Here is a 21,638-nt window from a genome sequence, read left to right as displayed (position 1 = left end):
CGCGCACACACACACACACACACACACACACACACACACACACACACACACGGGGGTCAGAAGACAACATGTAGCAATGAGTTACCTGTTTCCACTATGTGAATCCCCAGGCATCAAACACAGGTTGTCAGGCATTGTAGCAAGTTTCTTGACACACATGGCTGTTGTGCTGGTTTTTATTTTTCTCTCCCTTGACTTGAAAATTATATATTGTTTTATTATAGATTTTGTCATTCTATAAATAAGAAATATTGGAGGAGGCCATTTGTTTGTCCTGAGATGCTCAGCCCCCAAATAATCACACAGAAACTGTATTATTTAACAGTGCTTGGCCCATTATCTCTAGCTTCTTATTAGCTAACACTTACATCTTAATTTAATCCGTTTCTATTAATCTGTGTATCTCCATGTGGCTGTGGCTTATCAGCGTTTGTCTCTAGACGGACTACATGACTTCTTTTCACTCCACCCTTCTTCCTCCCAGCATTCAGTTTAGTTTTCCCCGTCTATCTCTATTCTACCCTATCAGACTAAGCCAGTTTCTTCATTAAGCAACGAAATTCATATCATACAGAGGGAATACCACATCAAATAAAATAGTTTTTAAAGATTACATCTTAAGTTATATTGGTATTTTATCATTTGTGCAATCCTAAAACCTTAAAGTACTTAACTAATACTATAAAATTTCATCTTTAATTCTGTTATTTTAGGCAGTAGATTCTATACATAGCTTGGTATTTCACAAATATGAAAAAGGATAATGATGATGATGCTCAGTATTTACTGTGATAGTCACTACCCTCTTATTACTTAATCTTAATTGTGTTTTCAAGACAAATATTTTTTGTTCATGTGACAAATTCCTTAGAGAATATCCTTTGATATGTCTAATGTCAACAAATCCCTTGTATTTGTACACCTGGCTTGATTGTTAATTCCTTTTACCACATAAATATTTTCATTGACAACTATTTAATTGAGCTCTTTTAAAGGCCATCTTTAAAGGAATCAAACAAATTTGGCTTTTCAGCATAATTAAAATTTTGGCATTAATTTCCACAGTTTTATAAATTGTATATCCACAAAACTAATGTGCACATATTAAAATGACATTAATTGAACTTAGAAGAAAATAGTAAAACATTTTCAGTAATCCTGGGGAAAAAATGCTTCGATTACAAGAAATTCTGGAGGGGAAAAAAGTAAAATATGTCTCCTTCCCTGGTCAAAAATTTTCCACCTCAGTGCTTGAGAAGATGGACGAGCCACAGGGACTCTCGGGAGTAGACTGTGATTTAGGTAAAAGCTGAAAAGAGTCACATGTGGTCCCTGTACTCCTCTGGGATAATATAGCTTTCTCCTCCTTTAGCCAATCTTGTTCAATTTTGGCCAAGAGCCTTTTATTGGAATATTTATCATGAAATGCTTCTAAGAAAAGACTCTAAGAAATGTAATTTCTAGTTCCTGTGTTAAATGAAAGAAAGTAGAAACAGAAAAAAATAATATGGAGTTGTTTTCAGAAAAGTCTGTGTAACAAGTTTCACTTGGAGACACAAGAAATGTAACCTTTCAGAAACACATCTCAGGCCCTGTTTAGATAAGTCTTCGTCTTATTATACTATAAGATTCTAAAGATATGCATATGTTTATATCATAAGAAACTTAAAAACTTTAACTGTACCTATAGATACACAAGAACATGCAACAAAGTATATCATTATCTAAAATGTCATTTTCAGGAACATTTACCCAAGCAGAAATGATGAAATTATGAGATACTGCTAAAGAAAATTAAAGACATAGGAAAAAAACCTGTCTTATTTTTAAGTACTGAATTAACCTCACTAAAATGTCATACTACTAACTGTCATCCAAACTGTCAATTGACATTGTTTGTTCTTTCTGATCTTATCTATTCTTAATGGGCAGGATGAAATTTCAAAGAAAATTTAATTTGCATTTCTATATCAGTTGTGGATATTAGACAGTTTCCCTAGGCTTCTCAACAATTTATTTGGGTTTTGTCTTTTATGAATGATGTTTACTTCCATCTCCAGATGTTGAACTATGTTGTTTGTTTTCTTAATGTTTAGTTCTTCAGTTGCATGTATACTACAGAGAATTACTTTTTTTCAGATACATAGCTGCTAATGATTATTTTATCATTTTGTAGGCTTCCACTCCACATGAATGATGGTGGCCTTTGCTGTACAGAAGCCTTTTTTATTGATTTTATTGATCTATACATTTTTCTCTGTTCCCATCCCCTTCAACCCTCTCCCATGCTCCAAATTAACTCAGGAGATCTTGTCTTGAACTGCTTCCAATGTAAATTGGTCTATGTAAGTCTCTCTTTGGGTACTCATTGTTGTCTAGGTTCTCTGTGATTTTGATTTGTAGGCTGGCTTTCTTTGCTTTATGTTTAAAAACCACTTATGAGTGGGTACATGTGACATTTGTCTTTCTTGGTCTTGGTTACCTCACTCAATATGATGTTTTCTAGCTCTGTCCATTTGCCTGAAGATTTCAAGATGTCATTACTTTTCTCTGCTATGTAGTACTCCACTGTGTAAATGTACCACATTTTCCTTGTCCATTCTTCAGTTTGGGGAGCATTTAGGTTGTTTCCAGGTCTGGCTATGACAAACAATGCTGCTATAAACATAGATAAGCACATTTCATTGTGGTATGATTGAGCATCCTTTGGATATATAAACAAAAATGGTATTGCTGGGTCATGAGGAAGGTTGTTTCTTAATTTTCTGAGAAATCACCACACTAATACTCAATGGAGCTGTACAAGCTTGCACTCCCACCAGCAATGCAGGAGTGTTTCCTTCATCCCATATCCTCTCCAGCATAAGCTATCATTAGTGGTTTTGATCTTGGCCATTCTTACAGGTGTAAGATAGAATCTCAGAGTTGTTTTGATTTGCATTTCTCTGATGACTAAGGATGCTGAGCATTTCCTTAAGTGTTTTTCAGCCATTTTAGATTTTTCTGTACAGAGTTCTCTGTTTAGGTCTGTACTCCATTTTTTATTGGATTATTTGTTCTTTTGATGACAAATTTCTTGAGTTCTTTGTATATTTTGGAGATCAGACCTTTGTTCAATGTGGGGTTTGTGAAGATCTTTTTCTATTCTGTAGGTTGCAATTTTGTCTTGTTGACCATGTCCTTTGCTTTACAGAAGCTTTTCAGTTTAAGGTGGTCCCATTTATTAATTGTTTCTCTCAGTGTCTGTGCTACTGGGGTTATATTTAGGAAATAGTCTCCTGTGCCAATGCATTCAAGTGTACTTCCCACTTTCTCTTCTATGAGGTTCAGTGTGGCTTAGCTTTATGTTGAGGTCTTTAATCCATTTGGACTTGAATTTTGTGTATGGTGATAGATATGGATCTATTTTCATTCTTCTACATATTGATATCCAGTTATGCCAGCACCATTTGTCTCAGAGTAACTCTAATCAAACAAGTAGAAAACTTGTATGACAAGAACTTTAAATGTTTGAAGAAAGAAATTGAAGAAGACACCAGAAAATGGGAAGACCGCCAATGCTCTTGGGTAGGTAGAATTAACATAGTAAAAATGGCAATCTTACCGAAAGAAGTCTACAGATTCAATGCAATGTCCAGCAAAATTCCAGCAAAATTCCTCACAGACCTTGAAAGAACAGTACTCAACTTCATATGGAAAAGTAAAAAACCCAGGATAGCCAAAACAATCCTGTACAATGAAAGAACTTCTGAGTCCTTGACTTCAAACTCTACTATAGAGCTACAGTACTGAAAACAGCCTGGTATTGGCATAAAAACAGATAGAAGGACCAATGGAACCAAATTAAAGACCCAGATATTAATCCACATACCTATGAACATCTGAATTTTGACAAAGAAGCAAAAAATATGAAATTGAACAAAGAATGCATAAATGGTGCTGGCAGAAGCTGTTTAGATTCACAAGGTCACATTAATTCAGCATTGGTCTTGATCTCTGTGCTGCTGCAATTCTGTTCAAAAATCCCTTTCCTGTGCCAATGAGTTCAGATTTATTCTCAACTTTCTCCTCTATCATGTAGAAAATTAGTAAGAAGACATGGAGTAGGGCCTGCTGTAGGTGGAACAAAAGGTGGGTATGTAATGGATTAAAAGGGATTAATGATACGGGCAGAAAATGTATGTGAAAGAAAATGGAGGGTCTGGGAGTGGCTAGAGGAGACACCACAAGGAGGGACAATAGGCGTTAAAGATATTTCAAAAAATTCAGAAAGAAATGAACTACCTGAGGAAGCTTCCTAAAATATATACTCACAAATGTACAATTTAAATGCAACTGGCAACAATGTCCTTTCTGGACACCACAGGACAATAAACAAAAAGTCTAATTCCAGGAAAGTGTTTCCTATTTTGAAGTTGTTAGGAAACGAGGTTTCACAGACCACCAAGCACTATAGGTTATTGGCAATGCTTTTGGTCAGCCCCAGAACTTGACAATAAGATGCTTTCACTAAAGACATCATACACTTGAGATAGACCTTGGAGAAATCAGGCTAACTCCCACCCGAAAGCTTCCTCATCCTAGCTAGCCTTCACAAGGTGAATGGAGGAGAAAGGGAATGGAGAATCTTACCCAATTATTAACTCAACCTGTGAACTACAAGAACTAATCCCCTACAAAGGCAAGTTCACTGAAGCAATAGTTCATAAATGTCTTGACAGTAACCAACCACTTTATGATTGCATTTCAGTCCTATTTCCCAAGATGAAAGACATACTTGAAATTGTTATTGCGTTTAAAATCCTGTGACTAAACATTTCATAGCTTCAAAATAAGAAACTAGTGTTATTACTGTGCTAAATGACCATAGTATTCGATTGACTCCTGAAAATATCATCACATAAATTAGTGCATCTCCAAAGTCTTACCAGAGAAGCTGCTTTTGACAATAAATAACAACACAGAGAAACATGAATGATTAAGATCAGCAGATAACATACTGCAGAATTCACTAGTATAAGTGAAACATCTATATTACAGATCCTTCCTCCAAGGTAAAGGATTACTGTGGAGATAACAGAAAGATTCTAGAAGCTAAAATTTGTGGGTGATGAAGAGGAAATCATGCTTTCTGAACATAACAGAATAGCTGCACATATCAGTCCATAGCAGTTAAGAGAGCATACACAAAGTGTGTATGTGTCTGACAAAACCATCACAGAAAGCAAAGGTAGGCATAAAATTTCTTCCTACACATAATGAGCTATTGGCAGTTGATAGCTGCTGGAATCAGAAGAGTCAGTTTTCTTTAAGGGTCCAGACCTTGTCTTCCAGGGAAGCTCATACAACCATGACTATATGGGCAGCACACATTGAACTTAAGTAATTTTTTATAAAAAAAAAATGAGGTTGAGAGAAGAGGGAAGACTAGATGTGGAAAGACTTGGGGAGATAACTGTGAGCAAAATATATTATACGAAATCCAGAAAGAACCAATGAAAAGGGGGAAAAGAGCTCTGTGTGTGACACCGGCTGACTCATCATATTGAGGAGGCTCTAGAGGGAAAATGGGTGGTAAAGAAAATGTGAGATAAAAGGAACTCTGAACACCGCTGAGAATGTGCATGGTTGGGTGGGAGTTAGCCTGATTTCTCCAAGGTCTAACTCAATAAAGCATCTGCAATAGTCATTGCAGAAAGCACCGGTATAGATTATTGTCAATATGGTCATAGAACTTATTGTGCTTCCAAAATTTTAACTGACAGAGAAAAGAATGAGGTCTCAAGTATAGGACTGTGACTACCAAATTTATCATGATATTTCTCATAATAGGAAAGATGTGGGTTTAACGTCTCTTAATGGCTTATCATGATATCTGAGTGTTAGGAAATAGTGATTTCTGGACAAGGCAGGGCAATTGTGCATGTGACTTCACAGCATCTGAGACAGCACTCACAAGCCTGACGAAATTCCAGCTTGGAAATAGAAGTGGGCATGAATTCCCACACCCAGCTAGGGAGCTACTGATGGCTGAAGACTGCTGGAGGAGGAGAGTCAGCTTTCTTTCAGATGCAGTTCTTGTACCAAATTGCAGGGAATGGCCATCTAGTCAAGAGTGCATGGCCAGCACAAACTGCATTTTTTATTTGATTTTTATGGTTTTGGCTTTGTTTCTTTGGTTTGGTTGAAAAGAGCACACAAAATTGGGTGAATAGTGAAAGGGATGTGGACTGAAGAACAGAAGGGTTAGCGGTAGATATGATTAAATTGTATTGTATGGAATACTGAAAAACATCAAATGAAAATGGGAACAAAACTGAATTTTAAAAAGTGGAGAAGATGATACTTGATCAACTTCAGTTCTATTTAATGTCAAAATCAAACTGATTTAATTGAAATGAAAGCCAATTTGATATTGTTTAATAAAAAGAAAGACCATGAGAGCAACCCAAATGTGTATCAATAGATGAATGTTTAAAAGAAATGTCTTCTTCTCCTGCTTTCTTTACTTCCTCCCTCTCCCTCTCCTAGTCCTTTTCCATTTACCCACAAACAGCCTCAGCAAAGTAGGTACAGACACACAAGCATATATCAAAAAGTGACAGAGAATTTAAATATAAGAAAAATATTCTTAATTAAAGAGTTTATTGAAAAGCATGAATTTTTACACAAAAGCTGAGAGTCCAGCAGGTTCACATTTTATAAGACATTGTGTAGACAGGGAAGAACTCCCTACAAACTGTCATCTAATCCAACTGAAGGTGATAAGTAAGATGAAAGTGTTGTATTTCCTTTGATTTCTCGGGCATCTTAATAAAGTGGGAACTGTGAGGTTAGGAATTTCTGATGTGGGGAAATCATAGACACTTCCATTATGACAGCAGATTATAGTCAACAGGCTGGGCAGCTGTAGAAATTCATTAATAGAAGCCATAAGACCAGCATCTTCTGTAGCACAGTGGGCGGCAGCAGCCATAACCGTAGTCACCATATCCACCATAGCCACAGCCATAACCACAGCCATAGCCATAGCCTAGGCCTCCATAGCCATAGCCCAGGCCACCATAGCCATAACCCAGGCCACCATAGTATCTTCCACAGCAGCACATGGTGTCAGGACGTTGGAATAAATTACTGGCGTTCTGTTGAAGACAACAGTAGGTCCCTTGAGTCTGGGTGTCACCATTCATTAGCAGCCTTTTATACACCTGGGTAGTTGTCGGCAAAACCACAGGCATTATAGCATCACGTGTCTCCTCTGTGCTTCAGAAACATCACAAATTGTGATTTCTTAGTACATGAGGCTGCATAACTGACATAACTGTGTTCCTACGTCAGGATCCCATAGCCAAATTGTGCATCCTGATTCAAAACTCTGAGCTGCTCTATGTAGTGGAGTGACTACATAATAGAATTCTGACAGATGATATAAACCATTAGATAGCTTTCTGTTCTTCCCCCTCTTACACTTGTTTGGTTTTCATTACCCCACAGAAAGGAGGTCTTTGTGTTTTCTTTCCCGTTATTTTGTTTTGTTGTCTGAAATCAGTCTTTCCTGGAAGAGCACATTTCTGTCATTTTTTCCATGAACAGGAAGTTAACTATCATTGTCTCCCTGCATGTTGTTTTAAAATCCTCAGAAAATAAAATACCATTTGTGCAGAAACTGCATATGCTTCATGTTTCTCTTTGTGAGCTCAGGTGATGATGCTGAGGATGATGTCACTTTGAAATGCACTATGGTTGTGTGAGTAATCTAAAGTCAGCTCTGATTAATGTGTGATTGTTGTGTTAGCAGGGCATACAAATGCTCTCACACATGGTTTAGCAGGAGAGCAGTGACATCAGTGTACCAGGCATCTGGAGAGATGTCTCAGTAGATAAGAGTACCAGCTGTGAAAACATACGCTCCTCATTCAAATCCCATAAACCCATATAGAAGCTTCATGTTGTCACATCAGTGCTGTTAGGGTTAAGAAACAAGGGGACTTCCAAGGGTTGCTGTTGCCAGGCCAACTCCATTTGCAGTGAGAGAACCTGTCTATTGGGAATAAAGTTTGTTGAGAGAGAACAGGACCAATAATTTCTTCCCTGGACTCTACGACTATTCACCCAACCACCCATTTACATATGTATGCCTACTACAAACATACACATGCAGATACACACACACACAGGAACATCAATTTCTGTGTACAGTTCCAGTGATGGGACCTACGCCTTCTGTGCACAATACATCAGATATATGCCTGAGCATTGTCCCCTCTAAAGAACAACTATAAAGACTCCTTACAACTGGTCAAAGAAACCACATGCACTTTCTTTGGCTCAGTTTGTAGGTTAAGACTGAAGTATTCATATTTACGGTACAAAACAATCATTGGAAGGCATGGCTTTGTTTGGTTTGAACTTTTCAGAAATGTGTCAAAATATATGTTCTATAAAAATAAAGCGTATCTACTAAACACATTGAGTTCAGGGAGTATAACAGTCATAGAAACAAATATATGTAAATGATATCACATCATGGTAAATATATCTACTGGATGATTTCATAAGTAGACATTTTCTCTCTGGTTTCACAATGCCTAACCTGAAATTCTTTGAATCCACAAACACCTCCAGTAATATAATTATAATAATTATATATTAAAACTAGTCTTGCATATATAGAAAGAGCCTATATATGAAACCTAGCAATGTATAGAAATAAAATTTTAAAAACAAGGAATATATGTAAATTTCAACAATAAAATTTGTATAAAAATGCCTGGGATATTCCAAATTAAACTCACATGTATGAAGAATCAAAGAAAACATTAATGAGTATGCTGTGAATATGTTTAAATACCATTGTTTAATAGACAAGCTGTGTTGGCCTATGGTAGAGCAGAATACAGCAAGTTGGGGAATTCAAGCAGAGATGGTGGAGGAGAGAAGGTGGAGTCATGTAGCTGCCCAAGGAGAAAGATGCCATAACCTTGTGGCAATGTGCAGATTAATAGAAATGGGCTAATTTAAGATATAAGGGCTATGTAGAATACGCCTAAGCTATCGGCCAAGCAGTATTGTAATTAATATAGTTTCTGTGTGATTATTCAGATCTGAGTGGCTGGGAAACGAAGGCTCAGTCTCTGACTTCAGTAGTCAGTAGTGTTTTTCATCCACTCTAATTAGGGTAAGAAGAAATATCAAGGTACTTTTCATTTGCATTTCTCTGATGGTTAATGGTGCTGAACAGTTTTATATGTTTCTCATGTGTTTATAGTTCATCATTTGAGATATGTTTGTTTAGTCATGTCCTGTTTTAAAGTTGCTTGTTTTCTCGATGTTTAGTTTTTTGAGTTATTTGTCTATTTTAGATGCTAGGCTTCTATTGGAAGTATAGCCTTGAAAATTTTTTCTATTACATAAGGTGTCTTTGTTGAAAAGGGGCTGCTTGTTTGGTTCCCAGCTGCTCAGCTCCAAAATAATCACACAGAACCTATATTATTTAAATCATTGCTTGGCCCATTTGCTCTAGCTTCTTATTGACTAACTCTTACAGATTAATTTAACCCATTTCTATTAATCTGTGTATCACCACATGGCTGTGGCTTACTGGCTAAATTTCTGGCATCTGTCTCTGGTGGGACTACATAGCTTCTCTCTTTCTCCACCTCCTTTCTCCCAGCATTCAGCTTAGTTTTCTCTGCCTAGCTCTGCTCTATCCTATCAACTAGCCAAAGCAGTTACTTTATTAACCAATGGTATTTACAACATACAGAGGGGAATCCCACATCATGTTTGGACACTCAAATGATGACATTCTTTGCTGTACAGAAGCTCTGGTTTTATGAGTTCCCATTTATCAGTTGTTGGACTTAACAACTGTACTTCTGAATTTCTAGTCTGAAAGTCTCACCCTGTGCTAACGGGTTCTAGAGCTTTGCCTGCTTTCTTATCTATCAGGATCCATTATCACTGTGCCTATTATTACGCCAGCACTAAGCCATTTTTATTATACAGATTTGTACAGGTCAGGAAATTACTAAAGGGACCTGAGAGGGGCAGGGCTTTGAAGAGAGTAAGGGTGGGTTGGAGTGATTTAAATGTGTAAGGCAGAAAGGCAGAACAGGAATTGGGACAGGAGTGCAGGAAAGAGGAGAAACTAAAAGCAAGATACTACAGGCTAAGAAATAAAAGAATAAAAGGCCTATTGCCAAGAACAAGTTATCCTTTCCAAAAATGTTGGCTACAAAGATCTCATAGACACCCTCAAAATTTGCCACTCCTCTTATTTACTTTAAGACTTGATGGTAAGACCTTATTGCTGAAAACAAGAAACTTGTGATTCACAGAATGTGAAGAAAATCAATCAGGTAATTACATGGGAGGTTTGGCCCAGTTAGCTAGATTCCTTATTTCTGGAAACTTCTTTGTATGATACATAAGACGGAAAGTGGCCATGGGTCTTATGTAGCCACATAAACCCTGCAAGCCACAATAACATCTCACCTGGCAAGACTCACCCACTGGTTTAACTGTTGTAGGAATAGCATGGGAACAAAAAAACAGTTTCTAAGTACGGTATACTTCGTAATATAAAATCCATACTTGGCACTATTCTCAGGACAAGAACCTATGGCTGGACATGTATTTGGACTTAGAGGAAACTTGTCATTACTATGCTACTAGTGGACACAATATTAAAGACTGACAATATATTTCCATTATGTCCATTGGTTGGTGTATCACTAAATCCTCTTAAAAAAAAACTTATTTTTGCAGTAGATGTTGATTATTTGCAAAGGCCCATGGCTGATCAATGAGCAGAGTATAGGAGATTGCAGAACACTAAGCCATAAGTGGGACATCTATATCATATCCTATTCTCACAAAGATCTGGTATCATTGTTTCAGAGGAGGGAGAAGAAGATTGTAAAAGCAAGAATGAGGGAATGAATGCAAGTAAACACTGCTTTCCAGACACAGCAGGAAATGTGAACATGTAAACTCACAACAGTTGTCACAACATACACAGTATCTGTGCAAGCTCATACCACACAAAATCCCAAATTGAAGGAAGGAGGCAGGCACAAAATCCCACTGCTAGCTAAGGAGACACTGGAAACCGATAGCTTCTAGAAGATAGTTTCTTTAGGCAGGTAACCTTGGGTAGGTCCCATAGATACCCCTACATCACAGGGTGTATAAGCAGCACAATTCAAATAAGTATGTTTAATATAATTTTATTATTATACCACATAGAAAAGTAAGATTTTTTTTCTGAAAATGCTAGATTAACATAAAAGAGACTCAAAGTAGTATGGTCATAGAAAGAAGTGGGGGAAGGGTGCAATGAGAGAGAATTGGGAAGAAGGGTAAATATGATTTCATAAACACAGTTTGTGAAATTCTCACAGAACTAATGTTTAGTCTCAGAACCAGTTTGGTTATGACTTTCAAAACAGACAACAAAAATGAAAAGTCATATTGTATCCAACTAAGACTCTTTACCCAGCAGAGCAATCCATAACTGGAAAAGAAAATCAATATATACAAGAAATGGGAGATTAATAACCAAAATGAGATAGTATCTCAAACTGAGCAGCAGGAAGACGGCAAACTGATGTTAACAATGTCAGAGACTGGAATAGACAATTTTCAAAAGGAAATCTCAGATGGCCAGAGGGAGAAATAAGGGTCCATTTCACTAAAATCTCAAAATTGCAAATCCAAGTCACCATGAGACTGCAGCTGCTAATGAATAGAATAGAATGGCTCTTAGAAAGCACATGGGTATCAGAGGACGTGTGAAGGGTCGCCAACCCTCTCTTCTGGAGGACGTGTGTGATGGCAGCCATTACAGAAGACACTGTAGGCTCTTCCTCGGATATTCATAAAAATAACTTGTGATACTTATGACATCTTAACTAAAAGACAAAAGGATTTGACCCCAGAAAAATATCAGAACTACCAGATGCATTGGGACATTACTCACAATTGCAAAGATGTGAGAACAATCCAAATGTCTATCAATAATAGATGAATGTTCAAAGGAAACATTTCTTTCCCTCTCTCTTTTTCTTTCTTACTCTTTCACTTTCTTCCTATTTACCCACAAAACCTCACACAGTTGTGACCAAGTAGACAGGAGTACACAGACATATATCCAATTTTGATGGAGACCACTAAACAGAGCCAAAGGAATCAATATTTTTAGTGACTAGTTTATTTAAAGGGAAATTATTTTAATACAATAGGTAATAATTTAACTAAGTCTCATTTTTCAAAGATGTTATGAAAACTTTTTGCTTCTTTGTCAAAAATCAGGCGCTTGTGAATTAATATCCTGGTCTTTGATTTGGTTCCATTGTTCCTCCTGCATGTTTTTATGTCAGTTTCCAGTACTGTAGCTCTGTAGTAGAGTTTGTAGTCAGAAATTGTGATGCCTCCAGAAGTTCTTCTATTGTACAGGATTGTTTTGGCTATCCTGGAAGCTGACACACTGTCGAAATGCAGATGAGGAATATGATGTTCATGCTGTATTTTGTTTACTTTTCCTCGGATAGTTTAGAATAAGGACGGATTTTATGACAAATTTTTAAGAACTTCTGATGTGAAGAAAGTTGGAGTGAGCAGCTGTAGATTCTCCTCAGTAGAAACCATAGGACCAGTACCTTCTATAGCACAGTGGGCGCCAGCAGCCATAACCATATCCACCACATCCACCATAGCCACAGCCATAGCCTAGGCCACCATAGCCATAGCCCAGGCCTCCATAGTATCTGCCATAGTAACACATGGTGTCAGGAGTGGAGTATTTAGAGGATAATAAGCAGTAGGGTCCTTGAGTCTGCATGTCCCCATCTACCCAGGGACCTTTTATACACCTGGGTTGTTCCTGGGAAAAAAACACAGGCATTGTAGAGTCACATGTCTGTGCACTGTGCTTCAGAAACATCACGAGTTCCATCATTTACTGGATACACAAGGCTGCATAACTGAGATGACTGTGCTCCTATGTCATAATTCCACAGTCAAATCAAGGGACTTTAAGGTGGAAGTGTGAAGTAATAAGAGCGGCGGGGCTGCGTCCCCAGCACCCCGGCCGCCTGCTTGGCTAGCTTATGCCCCGAAATAATTACACGGACACTGTATTCCTCCAAACACTGCCTGGCCCATTCTCTTCTAGGCTAATTCTCACATATTAATTTAGCCCACCTCTAATCATCTGTATGTAGCACCCCAAGGTGCGCTTACCGGGGAGATTCCAGCCTAGTCCATCCTGGGTCGGAGCTTCATCCCGGGAGCGGGGCATGGCGTCTCTCTCTGAGGCATCTGCTCCCGAGAGAGCTGTGGAGTCTCTGAGCTCACTTCCTCTTCCTCCGAGCATTTTGTTCTGTTTACTCCTCCCACCTATCCTCTAACCAATAAAATGGGCCAGGGCAGTTCCTTTATTAGCCAATGACCTTCCTCCATCATTTCCCCTTTTTCGGTTTAAACAAAAAAAAAAAAAAAAGGCTTTAACATAGCAAAATTACATATAACAAAACAGTTATCAAGTAAAAGTTACAATAATCTTTATCATAACTAAGGAAAACTATAACTATAACTAACTATTCTTAACTCCATCAAAGACTCCAGAAAGATATATTACCTAAGTAAAGAACTAAGAAACTTCAAACTCTAGAAATGACAAAGACATCTCGCTGCCTGGACAGTCACCCAAAGTTCTTTTGTACCGTTGGGGCATCCATCTTCAGCCTTCAGGCCCATGGTATCCAGCAGACATTTCCATAAAGCAGGAAAATTCAAAGTCAGTTCAGTCACTATCTGTTGTGTCCTGCAGAATGTCTCGCAGACTCTTTCAAAATGAATCAGGAACCCCGAAAGATCATCTCACCTTAGGCAAGTTCAGTAGTCCTCTCTCTGCGGGTTCTCTGTGTCCAGTTTATGCAATAGTCCAAGCAAGAGCAGTTTCTTGCCCAAATGGCTATCAAAACTCCATAACGAGCCTCTTCGATGCCCATCTTCCTCTTGAAGTAGATTGGTGCTGCCAGGAGCAGAGTGTCTCATTGTCATGAAAAGTCCTCAGTTATTAAAACATTAAATGTCCTATTCTGTAATCTTTGAAAGACATGAAGAATGTCTATCTAAAATATATCTATGTACATCTAGAAAATCTTAACTAACATGACTACAAACTTGACTATTATCGATGATTATCCATTAACAACCTATATTTCTTAATTATACAGTACACATTTAAATGAACTACACAATCACAATACCTTAATCAAAATCAGAAACACTTATACATATAACAAAATTGACCTTAAATCTCTATCAATAAAGCAAAATCTATACTAATACAAATTATTCATACCTATATCATATCCCCCTTAAAATGTAAAAGAACGTTTATAAACCATATTTGGGAACATGGGCGCAGTTTTTTCTCTCCAAACTGCTTCCTGCTGAATGGGGGCGTCGTTAATTAGGTCTTTTATGGTATAAACTGTGTGCTAGTTTCATCTCAGTTGGCAGTTGAGTGAAGCAATTTTTTGAAGGCGTTCACACCAACCCTTCAGGAGGGCGTGGTCCATCATACCAAATCGTAATAGAAGAAATGAACAGCGTCTCATCCTCTGTGAAAACAAAATAAGAAACTCCTTTCCAAAGCATCATGTCCTTAGATCCAAATTTCAAAGTTAAGGCATTTTCAAAGTATCTATGTTGGATTAGTTCAGCAGCATTTATAAACAAATATCTTTTAGTAGCTGTTGCTCCTTCCTCAGCATTTAAATAATTTAAAGAGAGCATAATAGCATACAGTATCAAAATTCTCTGTCTATTTTCCATCTTTGTTCGTTTTATTTTAACCTCTATTTTGTTTATTTTTACTTTTAACTCTTTGTTTTTTGAGACAGGTTCTCTGTATCTTTGACCTGAAGTAACTCTGTAGACCAGGCTGTCTTTGAACTCTCAGAGATCCGCCTGTCTCTGCCTCCCAGGCATTCGGGATTAAAGGTGTATGCTACTACACCTTGAACTCACAGAGATCTGTTTGCCTCTGCCTTCTAGGCACTGGGATGAAAGGCGTGTGCTACTACACACAACAACTCTCTTCCTTTTTTTGTTTTTTACTTTAAGAACTTCAACTTTTAGTCTGCATATATTTTTAACACAATTTAAACCATTTACAATTTTTTTTCTGTCTTTGAATCTCTCTTTACTGTATATCTCTCTTTTTCTGACCACACGAGCCTTTAAATTACTGAGCAATATGGGTAGGATTAAAGGCGTGGCTTTGCCAGCTAAATCCAGTCCATTCCTTAGCTTTCCAGCCTCATGGCGGATATACAGGCTGTAGCCATGTTTACTGCAACAACTGTATGGCATTTCAAGGTCCCTGCCAGCAAGTGATCTACAACAGACAACACTCAAGTCCTCTCTTGGTAGCCGGCCCTCCTGCCTTAAACAGTCAGAGTTTGCCCTGGCAGGATGGCCCAGAAAGCCAGCATTTTTAAACGGCGCAGCTTTTTTCCTGCTACGGCTGAAAACCGAAAAGCATGCGTTCAGCTTTTCGTCAACACCATTTAAGTGTTTCGTGGCAGGACCTCTTAATGAGCTGCAGGCTTTGCAGCTAAAGCTGAGTCAGGAAGCCTCTCTTAGATGAGGCGCTTGCTTGCCTCTAGCAAGCAGAGTAGAACCGAGAAATTGCTGCTACCAAGAAACCAGGCACAATGCTTTCACTTTGTTCTAGAATTACTTCCCAAGCTGTCTCAGGCTTTATGTGGAAGCAGTTGTCCACGTGGGCGCCATATGAAGTAATAAGAGCGGCGGGGCTGCGTCCCCAGCACCCCGGCCGCCTGCTTGGCTAGCTTATGCCCCGAAATAATTACACGGACACTGTATTCCTCCAAACACTGCCTGGCCCATTCTCTTCTAGGCTAATTCTCACATATTAATTTAGCCCACCTCTAATCATCTGTATGTAGCACCCCAAGGTGCGCTTACCGGGGCGGGACTGCGTCCCCAGCCCCCCAGCCGCCCTTATTACTTCAGAAGTGGACATGGGAGAAATCAGAGTTGGGGGGGGGAGAGGTGGGAATGAGGTAAATACAGTATCTACTTATGAAATTCTCAAAAGACAAATGACTTAAATTTATTCTAAAGAAATAAAGTCTTTGTTCATTTCTCAGCACTCTATTCTGTATTTATTCGAGTGAATTTGTGTGACCTGATTTTATTATGTGACACAAATCAACTTACAAGGAGCTAAGATAATTAACTCCTTTTAACCCTTTTTTGATATACGGAAGGGCAGTTCCATTACTGCACTTTGAAAAAAAATACTACCATTTAATATAGACCTATCCTTTGGGATATTTCTTCCCTAATTGTAATGAAAGATGCTTATCTTTTAAGAACAAGAAATTAAATTTTAATATAATGATTTTTTTTGTTGCTGTAATTTGTTCACATATGCTTTCGTAAGTCATAGACGCATATGTTCTATGATCAATTTGGGTATCACTCTCTCATCTAACATTTATTTGTTGCTTCATACAACAGAATATGTTGGGCTACCACTCATTTTTATGTGCAGAAGACTTTCAGTGATTCCTCACACAGATGAATACATTGTTAATAGAGTTTTTAAAAAACTGGTTAAAAAAGAGATTATTTTGTCTATTTTTGGAAGATAATGGCCTAATCCAGATAAACAAATGTATATGCAAACGTGTGTGGGGTGACTTATTTGATTTAAATAAGTAGATTTGATTCAAATCTACTGTTGTTTAAATTGACTAAGGAAGCTTTGGGAATCGCATTATAACTTCCACGGTAATCGAAATACATAGCTGTTAGAGATATACAAACAAAGTGATTTTTGTAACATATTTAAAAAGGAACAGTGGCCAAAGTTCATGTAATGTTTACTAATAGAAATGAAATAATTTATCATCTGCCACCCTTCTAGCTCTGAGTCTCTCTCAGAAGCCTGTCACGGAGGAATCATCCACAGATATTCCCAGCAGGTAATTGGAGGCTGCAGCTACCTGTCAGTAGGCACACATGGGAGAAAGGAAAAGAAGGGGAAGTGGAAACTGTCAGCAGAGAATACAGTATTTAGACACTTCAAACACATAATATTACTACTTTTGTTTCACAAAGCAGAATGCTTCTGATCTCTGGGCCTATGAAACTTAGGCTTGGAACATTTCGTGACTGAATTTATAATGTTTGTGACATTATGACATTACTCATATTAGATATGCACATATAAAACTCACTAATGGTAACATTATTTTCTATCCTAACAAATATTTAACTAGAGGGGAATCAAAGACATAAATGTAAAAAATAATACTAGTTATTTTTCTATTAGAATATCCAATTATAACAGAACTATAAGTTTAAAATATTATACTCTTTCTTCAACAGATTTTCTTCATGAAAATCAATTAATCATAAATTACTGTACTTAAAATATTATACACACAGACACATGGGATTGAATTCTAAGACAGTACTATGTGTATTGTTCTAATTCTAAACTTGCTAGACGTCAACCCTTGTAGTTTGTACTGTTTTATAGCTGAGAGCTGCAAAGCCTCTGACTTTATTACTATTCACCATTGTCTCGGTTGTTGTTTATCTTAAATATTCAAAAAAAATTAAAGTCATATTCAACATTCCTGCAAAACCACTAAGATTATAGAATAGATTTATTGAAACTGCAGATCATCTGAGGACTCCTACAGCTTACCAATAGTAAACTTTGCCATATGCAAGCAAAAGATTGAGTCTCTTTTAGCATTATTTTATACTTTTTACTTCTCTCATTAAATGTCTTCTTTAATTATTATTTTTGCATTAAATCCATATACAGGTTATCCACTGTTAATGTACAGCATAAAATAAATACTTCTATATTCATCCTGAAAAGAAAGTATGTGCACTAAAAGAACATGGAAAATCATATTACTTAGGAGACACCAGACCTTGCATAATAGGAAACTTACATCTCTAAATAGATATTGCTTACTCACGGAAACGACAGTCTATCTACTCTTGCACCGGGTCATAGCTTGACCCTTGTTCTCTTTCTTTAACATGCCACTGCCGAAGATATTCTGAACAGGCCAATAAAGGCACCAGACCCATGCAGGGGGAGCTGGGGAAATCTCTTATCAGTTATTTGTATTAGAATTGAGACATGATCAATATCTCAGTCTTGAACAGAGCAGACAACAATGTGGATTTCAAATTTAGAAAGTTATTTATTTTCACAAGGGAAGATACCCATTAAAGGGATCATTAACAAACAAATACATGGAAAATTCCATAGTTCAAAATAAAGTCACCAAGATACCAACTAGCAAGGTACTGCCTAACAAATTTCAAGGTGAAAAAAGAGATGGCAGTAAAACAACAAAGGACTTACAGACATTCTACATTAAATATTCATGGGTAGTGCTTATCTAGAGGACATAATTATTTACATATTAATGATGGATAGATATTTTGTTAGCTTTGTAGCTACTCTAATGTCTCTGGTCATGAACTCCTCACAGAGACACTAATAAATCCCAAATGCTCATACTGCTGTGGAATGAAAAGTGTATAACAAAATAGAGTAAAAAGCTCAAGGACAAAGTGCCTCCCATGAATACTTGTCATAGACATTAAACTAACAAAAGCATAGTGTTTCATGGTTGGACATTCATATATCACAAACTTTCCTGTTAAAGATATCTGCTTGGGTTTTTGGGATGCTGACATAATGTCAAAAGGATTCTTAACTATGAAAGTGTCTGTGTCCCTAATAAACTATGCATCCTAAAAGTTTAAAATATGAATTAATGTCAAGCATGAACCTAATAACTTCCTGTGGCTTGCCCTTCCCACCATGTAAACTGTTGAAAAATTATGGGCAGCTGGTGACATTCACAAAGAGGAAAATGCAATCTGCTCAATTGAGCCCTTCCACTTTCAAAGCCATGAGCTATTTATGGCTGCTATTATGGTGCCCTGTATTATGGCTATGGCAAGTATGGATACAGCTGCTGTCCCCATGTTGCTGCTGGAGTTACTAGTCCTACAGATTCTACTTAGTCTGGAGCTGATCGGCCTGTAGAACTCCTTCTCCTACTACCTCCTACGTTTTCAAAATGTTTGTCCATGACATAAATAATTTATTTGTCCTACAGAACAGTAAAAATAAAAACATCATGCTGCTGTTTAATCTTTCAATGTGTCAGACTTAGCAAGCTTCACATATGAGATTTAAACATGCATAAAGCATGTTTTATTTGAGGAGTTATTACTTTGTTAAAAATAAATAGTTTCGAAGAGAAAATTTTCTTTCCATTACTTAATTTTTTTTTGCAAAGCATGCAGCTTGTATGTCCAGTTTTCTCTGGTGTTTAAGGTCCATTTCTCTTTATGTGTTTTTTCATGATTATGTGAAGGGACTGGTTGAAGTCTTGGATGAATATGTATTAAGGACAAGAGCACACCCAAGTCAAAGATACCAATGCTTCAGACCCATAGGAATGGCAAAGGCTCCTTGGGTCAAGCTCAGAGAAATGATAAGAACTTCCATTGTCACAAGAACAGATACTGACAGTGTGTGCAGAAAGCATCTCTATTGCCTGCTGCTGGACACCGTTCCCCACTAAGATTGTCTAACCTACCTCCTCTCTCATGATTTCTCTGATGCCTGCAGCTGGAGACTGGTCCCCACCAAGATGACTGAAGCTACCTCTTCCTCTTCCATGCTATCTCGGCACCTGTTGTTGAGTTTCAGAGAGCATGTCCCACCTGATCCCAGGTCTTCTGTATGTGTGATTCTGTAAGCCTTTCATGACTTCAATCTTGTCAACTCAGTTAAGTCCATCCTAAGCCTTGCAAGTCATAGCACTCAGAAGCAGATTTTTCTAGAAATAAGTGCACAATTTATGTGACAGGTAATGAGGTGAACTCAGTTCATCACCACATAGCAGAAGGCTCAGCTCGAGCATGGCCTGTCCTTCATTCAACCTTCCTGTCACTCTAAAAAAAGTGATGTTGTTTGATTTATATACATCACTTTATTTAGATAACTCCCTTCAGTTAAAAGTACATTAATGAATAAATTATCCTGAGTCTAATGTGAAAACACTGATATCTTTTCACTAAGATAAAGAGAAAGACTACCTGCAGGATATTTTGCATGTCTTACTCATTACTCATTATGACCTTTATATTCCCATGATTTCTTCTTCAACCACCTGATTACAAGTCAGGTAGAATGACATGCAAATAATTGTAGTTGAATACATACCATGCTTGTCTTTCCGGGTCTGGGTTTCCTTACTCAGGATGGATTTTTCTTGTTTCATCCATTTGCCTGAAAATTTCAAGATGTCCTTGTTTTACTGCTGAATAAAACTCCATTGTGTAAATGTACCACATTTTCTTTATCCATTCTTTAGTTAATTGGCATCTAGGTTGTTTCCAAGTTCTGGTTATTACAAATAATGCTGCTATGAACATAACTGAGCAAATATCCTTGTGGTATGGTTGTGCATTGTTTAGGTAAATGCCCAAGAGTGGTATTGCTAGGTCTTGAAGCAGATTGATACACAATTTTCTGAGAAACAGCCGTACTGATTCCAAAGTGACTGTATAAGTTTGCACTCCCATTAGGAATGGAGGAGTGTTTCCCATACTCCACATGACCCAACCTAGAGGGAATTCACAGACTGTGGACTGACAGCTGGGAACCTGCATGGGATCAAACTAGACCCTCTGAATGTGGGTATCAGTTATGTGGCTAGATCTACTAATCTTACTAATGGTAGTAAGAACAGGACCTATCCCAGGTGTATGAACTGTTTTTTTTTTTTTTTTTTTTTTTTTTTTTTTTTTTTTTTTTTTTTAGAGCCCATTCCCTATGGTGGGATACCATGCTCAGCCTTGGTACTGAGGGGAGGGGCTTGGTCTTGCCTCAAGTTGGTATGCCAGACCTTGTTAACTCCGCAAAGAAGGACTTAGTCCCTTTGAGGAGTGGATGGAGAATGAGAAGGGGAAAGTGGGGAAGGGCATGGGAACGGGAGGGGGGATTTGAGCTGATATGTAAAATAAAAAATGAATTTTTTAATAAAAAAAGAAAAAATATAGTTTTTTAAAGGAACAACTTTAAACACACTTTTTCTAACTGCTGGTTTAGATTTTCTGTGAATAAGTATCTTTCAGTACCTAAATCTTGTATCTCTGTTACCAAATGAGAGAAGAAAAATGAAAAGTAGAACAAATTCTCTTTTCTTAGAAAGTAATTACAGCAAAACAAAAGCAACCAAAAACAAACGGGAACTTCAGAGAATAAGGCTGTGCTGGAGGAGTCCCCAACCACACAATTAGAAAGTCAATGAGATGCCTCTATGAAATTCACATGAGGGACAGTCACATTTATAGGTTTGTGATGCATGGTTACATGAGTCACATGATGGAAGTAGTATAATCGGGAGAGATATAACAGTGAAATGAACAATAGAGGCTATAACTGAAAAAACTGGAGAATCGTGACAAAGAGAACTTGTAAATTATTTTATATATCTAAACCTTTCTTTGCTGATATATACATATTAACATAAACTTAA

General features: G+C 37.5%; 2 protein-coding genes across 2 annotated transcripts; both read right to left on the bottom strand.

Moving 5' to 3' along the window:
* Positions 1-6,920: 6,920 nt before the first annotated feature.
* Positions 6,921-7,109, bottom strand: LOC121465255 (keratin-associated protein 20-2-like). Its single transcript, XM_041678442.1, has one exon. The coding sequence runs from the start codon at positions 7,107-7,109 to the stop codon at positions 6,921-6,923; it is 189 nt and encodes a 62-aa protein (XP_041534376.1).
* Positions 7,110-12,637: 5,528 nt separating this feature from the next.
* LOC121465258 (keratin-associated protein 20-2-like) lies at positions 12,638-12,787 on the bottom strand. The gene has a single exon (XM_041678445.1). The coding sequence runs from the start codon at positions 12,785-12,787 to the stop codon at positions 12,638-12,640; it is 150 nt and encodes a 49-aa protein (XP_041534379.1).
* Between the last annotated feature and the right edge of the window lie 8,851 nt (positions 12,788-21,638).

Source organism: Microtus oregoni, unplaced genomic scaffold (genome assembly GCF_018167655.1).
Source record: "Microtus oregoni isolate MIOR12 unplaced genomic scaffold, Mior012 000030F_ref0000283, whole genome shotgun sequence".
Classification (NCBI taxonomy): Eukaryota; Metazoa; Chordata; class Mammalia; order Rodentia; family Cricetidae; genus Microtus; species Microtus oregoni.
This window is presented reverse-complemented; position numbering and strand designations above follow the sequence as displayed.

What these genes read in the sequence shown, in the direction of transcription:
- LOC121465258 (XM_041678445.1), bottom strand. Translation starts at nt 12,787, where the DNA reads ATGTGTTACTATGGCAGATACTATGGAGGCCTGGGCTATGGCTATGGT.
- LOC121465255 (XM_041678442.1), bottom strand. Translation starts at nt 7,109, where the DNA reads ATGTGCTGCTGTGGAAGATACTATGGTGGCCTGGGTTATGGCTATGGT.